The sequence below is a fragment of the Gavia stellata genome, chromosome 2 (genome assembly GCF_030936135.1).
Source record: "Gavia stellata isolate bGavSte3 chromosome 2, bGavSte3.hap2, whole genome shotgun sequence".
NCBI classification, from domain to species: Eukaryota; Metazoa; Chordata; class Aves; order Gaviiformes; family Gaviidae; genus Gavia; species Gavia stellata.
In genome coordinates this window covers 85,925,326-85,940,028 of record NC_082595.1, presented here as the reverse complement: position 1 = coordinate 85,940,028, position 14,703 = coordinate 85,925,326, and the positions used below count along the sequence as shown (strand labels likewise).

General features: G+C 38.6%; 2 protein-coding genes across 4 annotated transcripts in view; one reads left to right on the top strand and one right to left on the bottom strand.

Annotated features, from left to right (window-relative positions):
* Nucleotides 1-4,869, top strand: part of GFRAL (GDNF family receptor alpha like) — a 28,140-nt gene extending 23,271 nt beyond the window's left edge. The window contains exons 9-10 of the mRNA XM_059831755.1: nucleotides 3,725-3,806; nucleotides 4,782-4,869. Of these exons, the coding sequence (XP_059687738.1) occupies nucleotides 3,725-3,806; nucleotides 4,782-4,869 (170 nt within the window). The remainder of the gene's footprint in view (nucleotides 1-3,724; nucleotides 3,807-4,781) is intronic.
* A 9,034-nt stretch (nucleotides 4,870-13,903) lies between these two features.
* The window catches only part of HMGCLL1 (3-hydroxy-3-methylglutaryl-CoA lyase like 1), an 84,887-nt gene continuing 84,087 nt past the window's right edge, over nucleotides 13,904-14,703 (bottom strand). For all 3 annotated transcript variants that reach the window (XM_059834589.1, XM_059834594.1, XM_059834595.1), the window contains one exon: nucleotides 13,904-14,046. In XM_059834589.1, coding sequence (XP_059690572.1) covers nucleotides 13,933-14,046 — 114 coding nt within the window. In that variant the 3' untranslated portion in view covers nucleotides 13,904-13,932. The remainder of the gene's footprint in view (nucleotides 14,047-14,703) is intronic.

Sequence of the window (14,703 nt, the reverse complement as noted above, 5' to 3'; positions counted from 1 at the left end):
AAAAATGATTCATGTGTGAAGATAAGCATTTACTTTCATCAGCATAGAGCTTTGGAGCTAGAGTATTTTTTGGCTGGAAGAGAAAGCTAGAAACACAGAACTCTTATCCTGTTCTGTGAGATACAATAAAATTGGGCTTGACCCAAAACTGTTGAAATTAATCTCATTTAGTCTTAAATTGTAGCGTTATCATATATTTCCTACTGAGGAGTTTTGTCGTGCTGAAAATCTAGATAAACAAGTAATTGGCAGGGTTTATCTATAATTATACCAGCTGCTGTGGGAACTGAGATTAGTTCAGCTCCAGTGACTTTAATTTGTGAGGTATGAAACATTGTCAATCTGATTGTTTTATAAATGTAGAAAAAAGCCTGTGACAAGCTGCGGGTAGCCAAGAAACCTCTAAGCACCAGCCGGAATTAATCTGTCCAATGAATATTCACAGCCATTTCACTAGGTATACATAAGCAGGTAGATTTACACAAGAGTGTAATCCCACTAATTGCTCCAGCTGCTGAGCCCACAGCTATCCTCTACTGAACTTCATCACTGGAAATGTCCATGTGTCTATATATATCTCCACCTGCAGCCTCAATTGTTGTGTCCCTGCGGTTTGCGGTCCATCCTAGGAAGGGCAAGACATGCATCACGCAGCCACAGTGGCCCTGCTATAGACCTGCCCCCAGGTGCAAAGGTCCATAAGCTTCTCATGACTACAGGTCACCCCCACGGGACACAGCAGCCCTCCCAGCGTCTCGCAGCCCTTCCTCTTGCAATGGAAATGAATGGTCTCCACTTGTGTCGATTCACTCTGCAGGATCGAGCTGGAAACATCTCATATTTTAGCCACCTCCTATTATAAGTCTTTAGACGCTGCGTGTGCCTTTCTTTCTCCATGGTACATGCAGATATTTGTATCCCTTTCTCCATCTAGTCAGAGAACCCAAACCAGGTTTGCTCTTCTGTACTTCAGTCAGTTGAAGAGAAGTGCTGGAACAGGGACAGGTGTTTCTTAGAAGAGTAATGACATAAGCATGTTATGTACACTACATTTTTTACCGTTCTGCTAAGAATAGGAAATTATTCTAACTTTTAATCATGTTTTTAATGCTTGTGATGGATCTGCCTGCTCTACAGTGAACTGTGAATGGGCACACAGCATGAGACCTAAGGTGTTTATTGATCCATAACTACAAATGTGCCTAATTACTGTCAGTGTTTTTATTGTTTGTTTAGGACATTGGTTTTTAAGCCTTAACTTGTTGTTATTTAGTTCATGTTCAAACAATCAATATCATGTATACACAGATCAAAATGGGATAATATAGTCTGTTATGTCATACAGGAATTTAAACGTGGATTCTGGTAGTTTTCATGGACAAGATTTAGGATGAACAAAGTCAAAATTTCATATCTGTATTTCTTAACTTCCCTAGCACTAGTTCACATTTCAAGAACTGATTTTGCATAGATTAATAGTGAAAATTTATATAAAAAATTTCTTTGGATTTTTAAAGAAGAGCAGAGCGCCTATCGAGAAACACAGACCCCAACAACATTTTTAAGGGAAGATGAATAAGGACATTCAAGTAGTTAAACCAGAAAGAACATACAAAATGAAGAAATAGCTCTTCAGCCACAAAATTGTAAACTCTCCTAGCATTACAAATTCCCTCATTTCTCAGAAGGCAGCAGAAAACGTATGGCTTTTAGCACGACCTCATCATTAATATCTTTCTTGTGTTCCCCATAGAACTGAAAATGTTATAATCAACATCTCTTTTGTCAGCAATTACTTCACCAAAACCATAGCATTTTATAAGATTTTGACAAAAAATAGAACATTTTGGTTTCATTTGATCATTTCAGAGTGTTTCATCAAAATGAAATTTCTTTTCCAACTTTTTGAAGAAAAATATTATAATATTTTGGTGAAATGATATTAGCCTGTTCTTAACCATCCATGACTGTCACTCCTAATAATTTTCCTAGTCTTGTGGTAAGCGAGGTACTTAACAAAACATGCATTTGCCTTAAATATGTGTGAACCTCACTTTCCACTTCAAAAAAACAGAAAAATTTTGCCCCTACAGTTGCTCCCGAAGTTGTGGCAAGTTTCAAGAAAATGACTGAGTTTACAATTAAGATTCAGAAACTGCAAAAAAAGCCTAAAAATTGTTATTTTCCTAAAACTTATCATCTTAAAGAAATGTTGCAACTTGAGAGGAGGGCCAACTGCTGATCTATTTTTTAATGTACGATATTATCAGTCCCGCACTGAGACTAAGACCTCACCCTTATTCCTTCAAAAATTCACTACACTAAATATTTTTCAGTAGCTTGCTGCATTAAGGGGTATGTTAAATCTGTGCAACTGGTGATGGTTCAATCATTGCTTTCATTTTTCTTTTATTGGAAAACTTGACTTTTGGATAGCTTTCTGAGAGCAAGTGATAATAATAAAAATCAGGCGGGTCCAATTCCCTGCTCAGCTCTTGCCCACTGCTTGCCTTGAGGAAGATATATTCACCCTCTCTTACTGGAGCTGCTCCAGTATCCATACCGCTTGTGTTTGTATTACACTATACACTACGTTTGTTGCATATATGTAGTGTATACAGAAATGTCTCATTTAGGGTCTGTGTGTCCATATGTACAAACACACACAATAAATAATAACTGATAACTGATTCAGAGACAAGAATTTGGGCTTCTCACGGCCCAGGTAAGTGGCCTGGTGATGGGACTGGGACTCCATCTCTTCTTCAGTGAATATTTCACTGGCTACGTAAGGTGGAGCACTTTGGGAAAAGCTAAGGCCATATTTTGCCACTCTGCATTTGAGTTCCTGTATAAACAAAACTTATTTAATTGTATAAACATGTCAGAATCAGTGCAACAGGAAAGTAACAGAAAGGTCTCATGTTTTATGCTTGCGGCTCTGGTTGTGAGTCCTTTTGTCAAGTCATCTAACCTCTCCATCCCAGGTTCAGGGCTTACGTTACCTTCTCAGCTGAAACTTTTCCTTCAGAATATTTGATCAAAACTGATGGATTCATTCTGTCAAGAAAAATAAGTTTCTCCTCATTTGGAAAACAAAAATTGAAACAACTCCCCGTTTTTCGAGTTGGACTTTTTAGCACATAAGCCGCCTAAGTGACTTCTTGGTGAGAAGCCTAGGAGAAAGAGGAAACTCCATGGGAATGGGGCCCAGAAGCAGTGTTAGATCCCATTTTACATTAATTTGATTCTAGATCAAGTATTTCTGCACACTGCAATTATGGTAATATGCGAAAAAGGAAAAGAGGTCTAGCAAGTAAGAGCCAGGTCTCCTCTGATACACAGAATAAAATTAACACCTTAAAATCAACGGGGAAAATACTCCAAAACACAAATCAGAGTAACAAGCTGTTGCAGTTCCCCTGGAGTGGAATAGAATAAAAGGTAGTGAGTGCTACACATATGCAGTGTTATTGGAGCTGGTATTTACTAAAAGGAGTCTGAAAATGATTTTGCACCAACTGGTGAAGGAAAAGTTATTCCTACCATTGGCCTACACATCTAAGTACCTACACATCTAGGTCTTTTTCCTTCTTTTAATTACTGATGTCAGGATTGATTGCTAATTTAGCTTGCATATGTATGCATTCCAATTCAGATCTCAAATCTGATTCCTATTACTGACATAAATATTTCAGGTCTGCTTTCTGTTTTTTACTTATAGGTGAAACAGTCTACATTATTGCCTATTCCTCCTGCATAGTTCTCATCCTAGGAATAGTCCTGTTGACTCTCCTAAAGATCAGGTAATTTGACAGGGATATTAATCATTGGTTCTAGGAAATTGGAAAAGCAGAAAATAAAATGTTTTGACTTAGTTAAGAGGTTGTCACTGCGATTGTCTTTAAAACCAGTCCAGCATGCCCCAGTGATGGAAAGAACTGACATCGCGGGTGTCAGCAAGAAAGAGTGAAATACGATGCCTATCTACAATGCCCACCATTCATGCAGAGATCCCCGGCTTCAGGAGGTTTCATTTCCTGTCCCATGGCAGGGGAAGGTGAAATCTGAATTCAAAAATTCTGCGAGGCTACCTTCCTAGCCCTGTAGCAGGCAGAGGTAATGCAGAAAGGAAATGAGCATATTCAGCATTATAACATGCTTAGAAACTGAACCGTGAATGCTGCTATTGTAGTTAGTGTTCTTACCAAACGCGATTTTGCTGATAGGATTCCGTAAACATCCCCCCCACACCGCATGAGAAACTGTCTGTACACCAATGCTTGGTAAGAAAACAGAAATGTGCATTCACTTAGTCAAATGAACATGGCCTTTTTTTAAATGATACATTTTCTTGGACCAAATTAAATGGCCAGATTTCAAGAATTACACTGTCAGATGATAGGTAACAGAACATGATGTAGCAGGAGCTATATATAGTGGGAGGGATATTGAGTCAAATTTCATTATTAAATTCAGAGGCAGATCAAAGAGGAATCATGCAGAAAAATGCAAAAGGCAAGTCAAGGATATATGGGAACAGAGGCTTTCTCTTTAGGTTTGCAGTTACAGGAATATCAGCATATAAATAAAACTCAGATTTAAAGAATACAGGGGATGGAAGAAAGAACAGTACATTAATAACGGTGAAGGGAATTATTTTATACCACTGTGTTCATCATAAAAAGAGGGGAATTTTGCCACTGATTTCAATTAAGCCAAAGTTCAAACCAAAAGCTGTATCGTTTATTGTTAAATACACGCACATTCTTTGTTTTCAGAGCCTGCAGAACAAAACATGAGTCAAGAAGTCCCTCGCCAGACCATTCTTCTGAAACATTTATGGTCCATTATAAAAGTCACAGATGAACTACTCTGTTGCTTATGGGTTTTAAGGCTATTCTTGAAAGCCAGCCTGTTGTACATATGCGATAATAAAATATATATTAGAAAACCTACTATAAATTATGGAATTTTGTAGTTGAGCATACAAAAGATTTTTATATTTATTAACACATATTAAACCTTTCACAAGCTAAAAAAAAATAGAACTGTACTCTCTCTTGTTTGCGTAGATTCACAGATCTGTCCTGAGCTGCACATTTCCTACGTCTTTAGATGCATATGACAATGGTATAAATGCTGTATCAGCACAAATCTGCCTAGCAGTGGCAATCTTTGAAACCCACCCTTCTGATCTGAAGTCATCCAGCGGAAAGGAAAAAATCCACTCAGAAATGTTTGAGAGAGCTGTTAAAAAGTACATATGTGGTAGTTTTGTACACTAGGTTCCCAAGTACCTAATGCCATATCTGTAAGGCAGCACTCACAGCTAAGCTGCCTGTAGTTTGATGGCAGAGCACTTGGAGGGATCAGAGGAGATCAGGATTACAACCATTTTCAGTATGAAAAGGAATTAAACTCTGACTATCTGAGCTAATGCTTTGACTCCAGTATGTTGTTGCTGGAACTGGTTATCCTTTCTCCTCCTTTAAGAAGAAATGAGTGAGCCTTTCCAACTCAAATACAGTAATTTTAGAAAGCATTTTGTGGTCTGAATGCCCTGTGGAAAGAGCCACTTGCTTGGGGCTGAAGTGCAGTGCCTACTTCTCGAGAGAGAAGTTACGACCCATCTCATCATCTGTGTTTCCTATTCATTGTCTCTAGGCAATACCCGAAGTGCCTAATTCTCCCCGTGCACTGTACTGGGAGTCATGGTCCCTAACACACCACTCTGGATCCCACTTTCTGGCTATGAGTTCTGGATTTCTCCCTGTAGCGGAGTTGTTTTGCTTCTATTTACTAGCAACTGGTTGTCTTTGTTATAACTTTGTAACAAACTGGTTCTGGTCAGCACAGGATAATGGACTGGCATTTCTTATACAACTGTTACCATAAGTAGCTTATATATAGTCTTGTTATGATAGTATCTGATGAATTGATTTTATTTTGAATTTGATTAATTTGAATTTTGTGTGAATTCCCACTAAACTTAACTCACACAACAAACAGCATCGGGAATGAAATACTGGTTCCACCGAATTCAGTTCCAGTTTTGATCATGACTGATTCAGATCTAGGGCTAGAAATTTATGGTGTGATCAGAAGAGCAGGAATCTCTGCTCTTTAACGTGGCTTTTGCTTCTGGCTTTGGTGCTTGTGAAATGATTCAGTGTGCGAGCAAAATCTTAGGTGTGCAGTTCTGTCTGGGAGAGATTAGAGCTTTTTAACAATTATTACAACATGCATTTCCTCTTTCTTTAGGGTCTGCATAAAACCAAAAATTCATTCTTGTTTTGCAATCAAATACTATCTCATTACTAAATCAGCCTTTGGAGAAAAATGCAACAGAAAAGTGGAAAGTTGGTTAGTTTGTTAATCAAAACAAGCTCTTTTATCAGTCCAGCAATTTGCAGCATTCAGTTTACCTCCCATCATGTAGGTATTTTGAAAGTAGTATAATAATGTTCTTCATCTTAAAACCATAAAGAGGAAAAAGTTCAAACTGAAAATACTGCTCTGAATATGTTCTCATCAGTGCTGGATAAAAACATTTCTTTATATAGGAAATATACTTATGAAGTGAACCCTGTGTTGGTTTTCAGTCTGACTTCAAAAAACAATGATGCAGTGCTGAACCTTCTGTGTCACAGAAATTGAAGAAATCCATTTATATTGTGGTTTAACTAAACCTCAATCATAAAAACATCTCTTGTAACTTTCTGTCCTAGAAACTTTTTGCTTTCTTATTATCTCATAATTAGAGGCTAGGAACTCTCCTCATCTATGTGCTTAGACACACACACACTCACATACACACAAGTATGTAAAATGTATTTGAAGCAGACGGTAAGTATGTGAGTTACTCTGAAAGACAGCAAGATATTTAGTGGCTGTTGTGTTGCTTCTGTGATTTTACAGGCTCTCTTCATTAGGGCTGACTAATGCTTAATGGAAAAGGACATTTCCTCCATTATACATGTAAAATGTATTCTTTTGATTTATATTTCCTAGTGACACCATATTTTGGCAATTGTAAATAGGCATTAATTATTAAATAAAGGAATTTCTGCTGGGATTATCTGTATTCAGGTGATCATGATTAGACTCTAACTGCCTCATGAACAGTTTCGTGATGGAAGAAGAAGTAGTATATTTGTAACAGACTCATCATTAAAATCTTTTCCCCTCGAGTGAGACATCTGCACCTAATTCCCAATGGAGGAAAATTAAGTCTTACTGATGACTTCGGATTCCCAGGACATACATAGGTCATTTTGGGTAAGGACATGGTGTTCATCCCCCTTCCATTGGAGCTAGGAAATCGTAGAATGAAGAAATGAAGATTGATTTGGCTAGAGGGAGAAAACATAAATTTTAGCCTTAGAACACTCTCATCTGAAAGGGGGCATACTGGGTTCCAGTTTTTTCTTTCAAGATTGTTTATGCAGTTTATCTAAAGATGGTTTCAAATTAAATGTGTAAAGAGTTTTTGAGACAAATACACAGGACTAGCTGTTCCTTATGCAGTATTGAAGCTACAAAGCTGTAAAGTCCAAGTCTCCACTTCTCCTGCCCTGCCACAGTGACTCTTGAGTTCTTCAAAAGGAAGATTTTTCTCAGCCGTCTCACCTGTTTGTGAAGTGAGAGAATGGGCTGCCTGGAGTGCCAGGCATGGAATCAGCCGTGTGAGGCACTCCGAGCTAGATGTCAGATCAAGCTAAGAACACAGAGGATGGATGGAAGCAGCACCAACACCATCCCCAAGATGGTGCCTTAAAAGAGTGAACACCACATTCAGTTCTTTCAAAAAAAATTACTGTGGGTGTCTTTCCACCAAGGAAAATACTTGGATTCAACCTGGTGAAGATAACTGTCTGTACCTCAGGTTGAGGCACTTCACGGTAGCATGGGGTAGGGAATTTTACTGTTGATTTTTCCAAGAAAGTTCCCTGATCGACATGCTGATGTTTCACACCACATGCTGAAGTCATTCAGTCTCCCATGAATCATGTAGAGGGTCTTAGACATCACATAGAGGGCACAGATTTCTACGCTGCAGTGGAACATCTGAAGTTAGATAATGCCTCACTGAACTTTTCGACTCCTACCTCCATTCCTGGCTCTAGCTTTTAATGTTTAGTTAATGGAGGGAAGAAATGTTTCCCTAGTAACTTAGAAGAGATTTGTCAGCTACAAAAGCACACAGGAAAACTGATAAAATGGTAATCCTAAGAAAATGCACTCCAAATGGATTACAAGGTAACAAAGTCAACACAGGCGTACATGTCAAAGTGACAGCTTGTATTTACTAGTGCCGTATGTGTGAGCTGGTTAGTCAGAGCTGCTGAATCCGGCATAACACATGAGCATATCAGTTTCAATAAACACTGAGATAGATTTTATTTCAGCTTTAACACCAAATATTGCAAAATCACAAATGCATTTAACCAAGAGGGTACATGACAATTCCTTAACAAACAGATCATCTCTTTGACATCAGTTTCAAAGGACTAAGTTGACTTTGGCTGTAGTCCTTCTGCCTGCAGTGTTATTGCAGCAATGAAAATTTACACTGCATTACAGCAGGACCGTAAAGAAAAATAATCTTAAAAATATAACAAAAGAAAAGCATTGATCAGCAAGTCAAGAACTGGAAAGCAAGTGTCTTTCATTCAGTTCTCCAGACTGATTCTTCCGTTTAGTCAATTCTCTAGAGATTTTGCAATCAATAAAGAGAACGTAAGGCAGTCTGAGAAATCATGGCAGATAATCCTCATTTTCAGGTATCACAGTAACTAGACAATATTTCTACCCCTTAAAAATAACTCTGTGAAAAATAGGCAGATCTTATACACTCACACTAACTCTTTGGAAAGTATTATTTCATTGCAACAGCACTGATCCCAAACATGGGAATTTTACCTCACAGACTTGCAGTCTTCATTTTGTAACTCCTTATTACAATAATAAAAGTTTTATGAACTGAAATGATGCTATTAAGAAAGGAAAATTAGCCAAAGCCTCTCTGGACTTATTCATAAGACCAGAATATTCACTTGTTATTTCCATAAACTCTGGTTATACATGAAAATGAAACATTAAAGCTCTGGTCCAGAGCCAAGTTGTCCTAAAACATAAAAGGTTAAACTATAAAGCAAGCTGTAGCTGGAAGGTGTTAGCACTATCCATGTACAGGATCCATGTCATTGCTGTCTTGTGAAAAGCACTGAAGAACAATTATGCCCATAACTAATGGAACTGATCAACTTCTCCTCCAAAAAAGCACGCCAGCCATGCCTTCAGAATAATGTAGTATCTTGAGCAGCCAAAGAAGCTGGTATTTGACTTTCTATTGCCAACAACATGAGAAAACCTGCTATGAAAGTATTAAAGAAAATTCCAGCAACACGACATTCGTCAGCTGTTGAACCTTCACAAGTTCAGACCAGGACTGCCCTGGGGACTCCAGTTTACATACTTCATGGCCCTGGCACAAGTTAGATGATCTCCATGTTCTGGGAGATCTCTGCGGTGACTTTGATACAGAAGAAGGTCTCCAAAGCATAGAAGTAAGTATCTTGGTACATCTAATTTGTCTCTGATAAGACCCAGAGAGGGCAGGCAATAACTACTTCTTTCCCACACGCTCTCAGAGTTTACGCTATCCCCTTTTCAGCATTTACAGAGGACCATCAGCAAAACAGACAGGGAGACCCCACATTCCAACAGTGTGATCACGATATTCAGCACTCTGTTTCTTTTTCTTGATACCTTTCAACAAATATATATAATTCTTAAAATCACATAGAGATAGGAACATCTGCTCAGGAAAGACAAACACCTTGATGCAAGTCTTCCGCAGCCAGAGGGTTACTTCAGGGTGAAGTGACAGCAATGTACTCAGTGGGGGACACTGACAGGGACTAAAAGAGCAGGCACCACCAGCTGTGGGTCACTCCGAATATATGCATAAAGATTTAGAAGGTCAGAAGCACTGGAGAGCAGTAGCGCCATCACATCACTTACAGTTCTGGCCATGTTTTTGAAGGGATGTAGTCTCAACTGCTTTATTATGCTGAACTCAAAGCTGCCTATGTGAGTGATGCATGCTCATGGCACAGCTACTGGATGAGACCGTGGTCTTAAGGGCAACGTATGCTTATTTTGTGAAGCCAAAGATGAGGCGTTAAAATGCTCCGCACAGTCAAAGTGATGCCAGCCCAGGAAAGCAGAGCAGCAGCACTTTACGTGCCTAACAAATTTTAGTAGTGAGAACATGAGTTGTCTCGGGATTCTTAGTCACACTACAAGTAAAGAAGGATTTTGTGGGGATTGCTCACCTGGACCCACAAGCCTAAATTCATCCCAGGTGGCACTTCTGGCACGTAAGTGTTGGGGTTTTTTTAATCTGGCTCTATGTTTCTTCCTGCCTTGTAACGATCCTGACAAACAATCCATTTGTCTGTGACCTCCACCCTGGATTACTGTAACTCACTATGTGGTTGAAGCTGAATGTGCGGGTAAAGCACGGGCTCCAGATGTGACGGCTCATCTTTTCCAATACTCACATCATTACAGAATAACAGACCTGCATTTAAGGCTCTCCACAAGTAGTTTCTAAAACAGACCCAATAAAGAACTGAGGCATTTTAGGTTGTTCATCCCCGTGATTTAATAGGTACCCTGTTTCAGTGCATAGGGACTGTTAAGAGCCTCAGAACTGCAAACTGGGCAGCCCAGATGCTAAGAAGCCTAGGATGCAATGCGCACAGAGGCGCAGCTGAAAACTCCTCCAGAGCGTAAGGGTCTCCTAGTGCCAAAGTTAGCAATCCTTCATGGTAGTTAGGAACATAGACATCTAGAACTCTCAAAGAACCGAGCAGAGCTAGCTCTTTTATTCTATAGTCTATGTTCTACATAGGTACTTTATTTAACGCAAAGGTTGTGGTAGCAGTGAAACCACTCACTTTTATCCAAGATGTTGTAGTTAGTATACTTACCAAAAAAGTGGACAGTATCAGTTCAGTTCCTAACTCGGCCTATAGTTGAAGCGCTCACCACCATCTTGAAGGAAAAAGCCCTTATCTGTTGAAGAGACGTTTTTTTCTTGTGATCTTTCCGGTCTCGAGATTTTTGAATTCCGTCCTACCCAGTGGCACAACTTCATATGGATTTACGAGAAAGTGTGTTATTTTTCAGTTCTGCATACAGCCTGGTGGTTAGATCCATTGATTAGGATACCAAAAAATGTGCATTTGAATCTCCTCAGGCTGAATAGCAAGCTAATCTCAGATCAATTTTTTAGCCCAACATTCAGGCTAGTATTTAAAAGGTGGTTTGCATCACAGCTACTTCTTTTTCAAGGGGTGACTTCACTTTCATTCTGAGAGAACCTCAATCTCGCTCATGTCAGTTAAACATGCTCACAGGATCCTGGATGGAAGAACACTCATCAGGCCCTACGTGAGAACCGCACACTTCAGCCCAAAATGAGCTAATTCTGGGCCTGCACAGAAGCAAACTAAAGAGAAATTTTATTGTTAAACAGGAAAGTATTATAATGGGGTTAGTCACCTTCAGGGGTAAATGGTATCTCAATTAGGGAGCCTTTAGGATGTCCGCTCTCCACAATTACCTGAAAGGGGGTTGCAGAGAGGTAGGTGTTGGTCTCTTCTCCCAAGTGACAAGTGACAGGACAAGAGGAAATGGCCTCAAGTTGCGCCAGGGGAGGTTTAGACTGGATATTAGGAAAAGTTTCTTTACTGAGAGAGTGGTGAGACAATGGAATAAACTGCCCAGGGAAGTGGTGGAGTCACCCTCCCTGGAGGTGTTCAAGGAGCGTGTGGATGTGGCATTGCGGGACATGGTTTAGTGGGCATGGTGGTGTTGGGTTGATGGTTGGACTTGATGATCTTACAGGTCTTTTCCAACCTTAAGTGATTCTGTGATTCTCTGATTCAATTCTGGCACCTCATTTAGGCTTAACTACTAATTATTAGACCAAGTACAACCTAAGTACTGCTGCAGATTCCTCACTTCTTCATTGGATCTAATCCATTACAGAATTTTTAAATCTGTGAATGGTTCAAGACCTGGTTTTATTAAAGTTCATGTTTTGATATATGAGCCAGAGTGGCTGCTAAATAACAAAGCCCCAGCTAAAACATGGGGAAATGAGGACAGCACATTTTCTGTGGTGATCCAACCACCCATCCAGAGCAGGCCAAGCAAATCAGGGTGTTCATGTCTTTAAGAGTACTTGAAAGTCTTCTCACTAGACACCGCAGGAAGGAGTGCAATTTAGTATTTCGGATTAATAGGCAAGATATTTCCTGCCTCACCTAAACACATTTCTTTGCTTATTCTTTGACTCTTACCATAAGAAGAGTGAAACAATATAGTTTATACTGGTTTTGACTATCATTACAGCATAAAGAAGATAGAGGTTTTATATCAAATTTCTAGCTTGGAGTTACCTGGCATGCAAAGTTTGACTTTCTTAAGCTGTGCCAACTACAGTACTGGCTAAAAGATCTCAGAAAAGGTTCACTCTGGAATTTCGAAGGCAAGCTGAGACTCAGCTGTAACTTGGCAGAGTTGAGTTCCAGACAAAAATGATTCAGCCTTTTCCTTCTTTACATGTTATCTTTCACTTTCTTTCATCTTACCTTTTTCCAACCTTTCATACTTTGGAGGAAAATGGAGAATATGGAAAAAGACCATAGTCCCGGGTTTTGGACTTTCATGGTAACAGGCTATTTTAAGAAAAAATCAAGGTTAAGTACACAGAGAATTACAGAAGGATCCTACACAAACAACCAATAACAGTACTGATGCTTCAGACTGAAAAAAATGACAATGTTTTCATGGGCATTTGAAAGTTTATAGACAGGATAAGGGTCTTCTTTGAATTTGTCCATTATTGATCTAAAAATGACAATGCGGTTCACTGGCATCTTGCTGAACTAAGACATTGAAAAGTACAGTATCACTATCAGTACAGCACAAAGAAAAATTGTAAGTGGTTCCCTTCGTGTAAGCTAGTCCAGCAGAATATTATTATCCTCAAAAATTTGTGAATTATAAGTGCGAATATAAATTCATAGACTATAGAATAAAAAAATCAAATTGTTCTATGAGACTTTGGACAAAAATTTAGACCCTTCTACACTACTGTTACCCTGAATGATGGTTGAAAACCTTGCCAATTTTTAATTGCTTCATACAATTAGGTTTTAATACAGTTGATGAAAAAAGCAACTACAACAAATTTAACATATGTAACAAATAAGGAAATTTGCATTAGATTTGGAGGATCTGGCAGACTGCCATTCACCACAAAGTCTTGGAACAAGATAAAGTCATCCATATCCTTAACAGATGTTAAACAAAACAAAAATAAAGAAGTGCTATTGCTAAAAAATTCTTACGGTGAATTCAGATTTGGCTCCATGTTCATAACACAACTGACTTGACAAATGAAAAGTAAAGACTCAGATAAATAAAACACATAATAGAATGGCCACACACAGTGTGGGATCTCATAAACTGCTGGAAATATTTGTACTGTCCTAAAAGTCATCTTGATTAAAAATTAACTATGTATTCATTGCTTCTATTCAGTTTTCCTGAAAAGAACTAAAATTCAATTTAAAACGTGGTAAAATGTCCTGGTGTTTATACGTTTTTCTCATCTGTATAAGTACCAAGCACAGGGTTCTGTACTAGAGTCATTTATTTCTTACTTACAAGTCAGACAATTCTTGACAAGACAGTACAGTACAGTAACTCTTCCCATAACAAAAAGTTATATATGGGTTCTATTTTGGTTCTTTGCTGAAATGGTTTTCTTGTATTTGTTTTCTTGATATAAATGTCCTTGGTCAAGGTAGATGACAAATGTGGTTAAGCTGCAAAAAAAAAATCCATTTAATTGATAGTTCCAGTATTGAAGGAAGCTTGTGCAACCTTTGAGTTTGTTTTCTTGTTCAAAGCTGTGCAGATGAAGTTTCCAGCTTCCATCACTGTATAAAGATTTACTCCCTAAAAAAAAGGTGAAAAGTGTTAAGAGTAACAAATGCATATGTTGAAAATGCTCAAACTCCAAGTTCTTTCACTCCGGGGTCTAATTTTCACAAACAAAGGGCCTGATTCATGTCATAGGTCGGTAATGGAGATCAGTAGCATTACAGTGATGTACACAACAGTCACAGCTTCCAGCTGTGTGGAAGGTTCTACCACTTTGAGGGTAATTTCTTATGCTAACAGCAGTGGACCGAATACTCTAGTAATATCTTTCAAACTCAAAAGAATCTGGGATAAAGAACTGGTATAACAACTTGAAGAAGTTGGAAGAAAAATATAGTGTCTACATATGTGTTGTACTTATTTATCACCTGAAGCTAAGAAACTTCATGCATATAAGCATCCCATTTGCAGCTCAGGAAAGTGGAGGAACCACACTTGTATTGGGAATTGAGTTCAGAGAGAAATGGGATCCTGCATTCTTTTGAATAAATATAATCTCCTTCTTGAAGAAGTTCCTCTAAATGTAAGATTACAATTTACATGGCTAGCACAACTGAGTAAAAAATTGCAGCTGCTTGATCTGCCCATGCTAAAACAACGTTCCTTGAGAAATCAACTGCTTTTTAACTAACATAAGATACATATCAGTGCTGCTTGATTGCTAAAATGGAA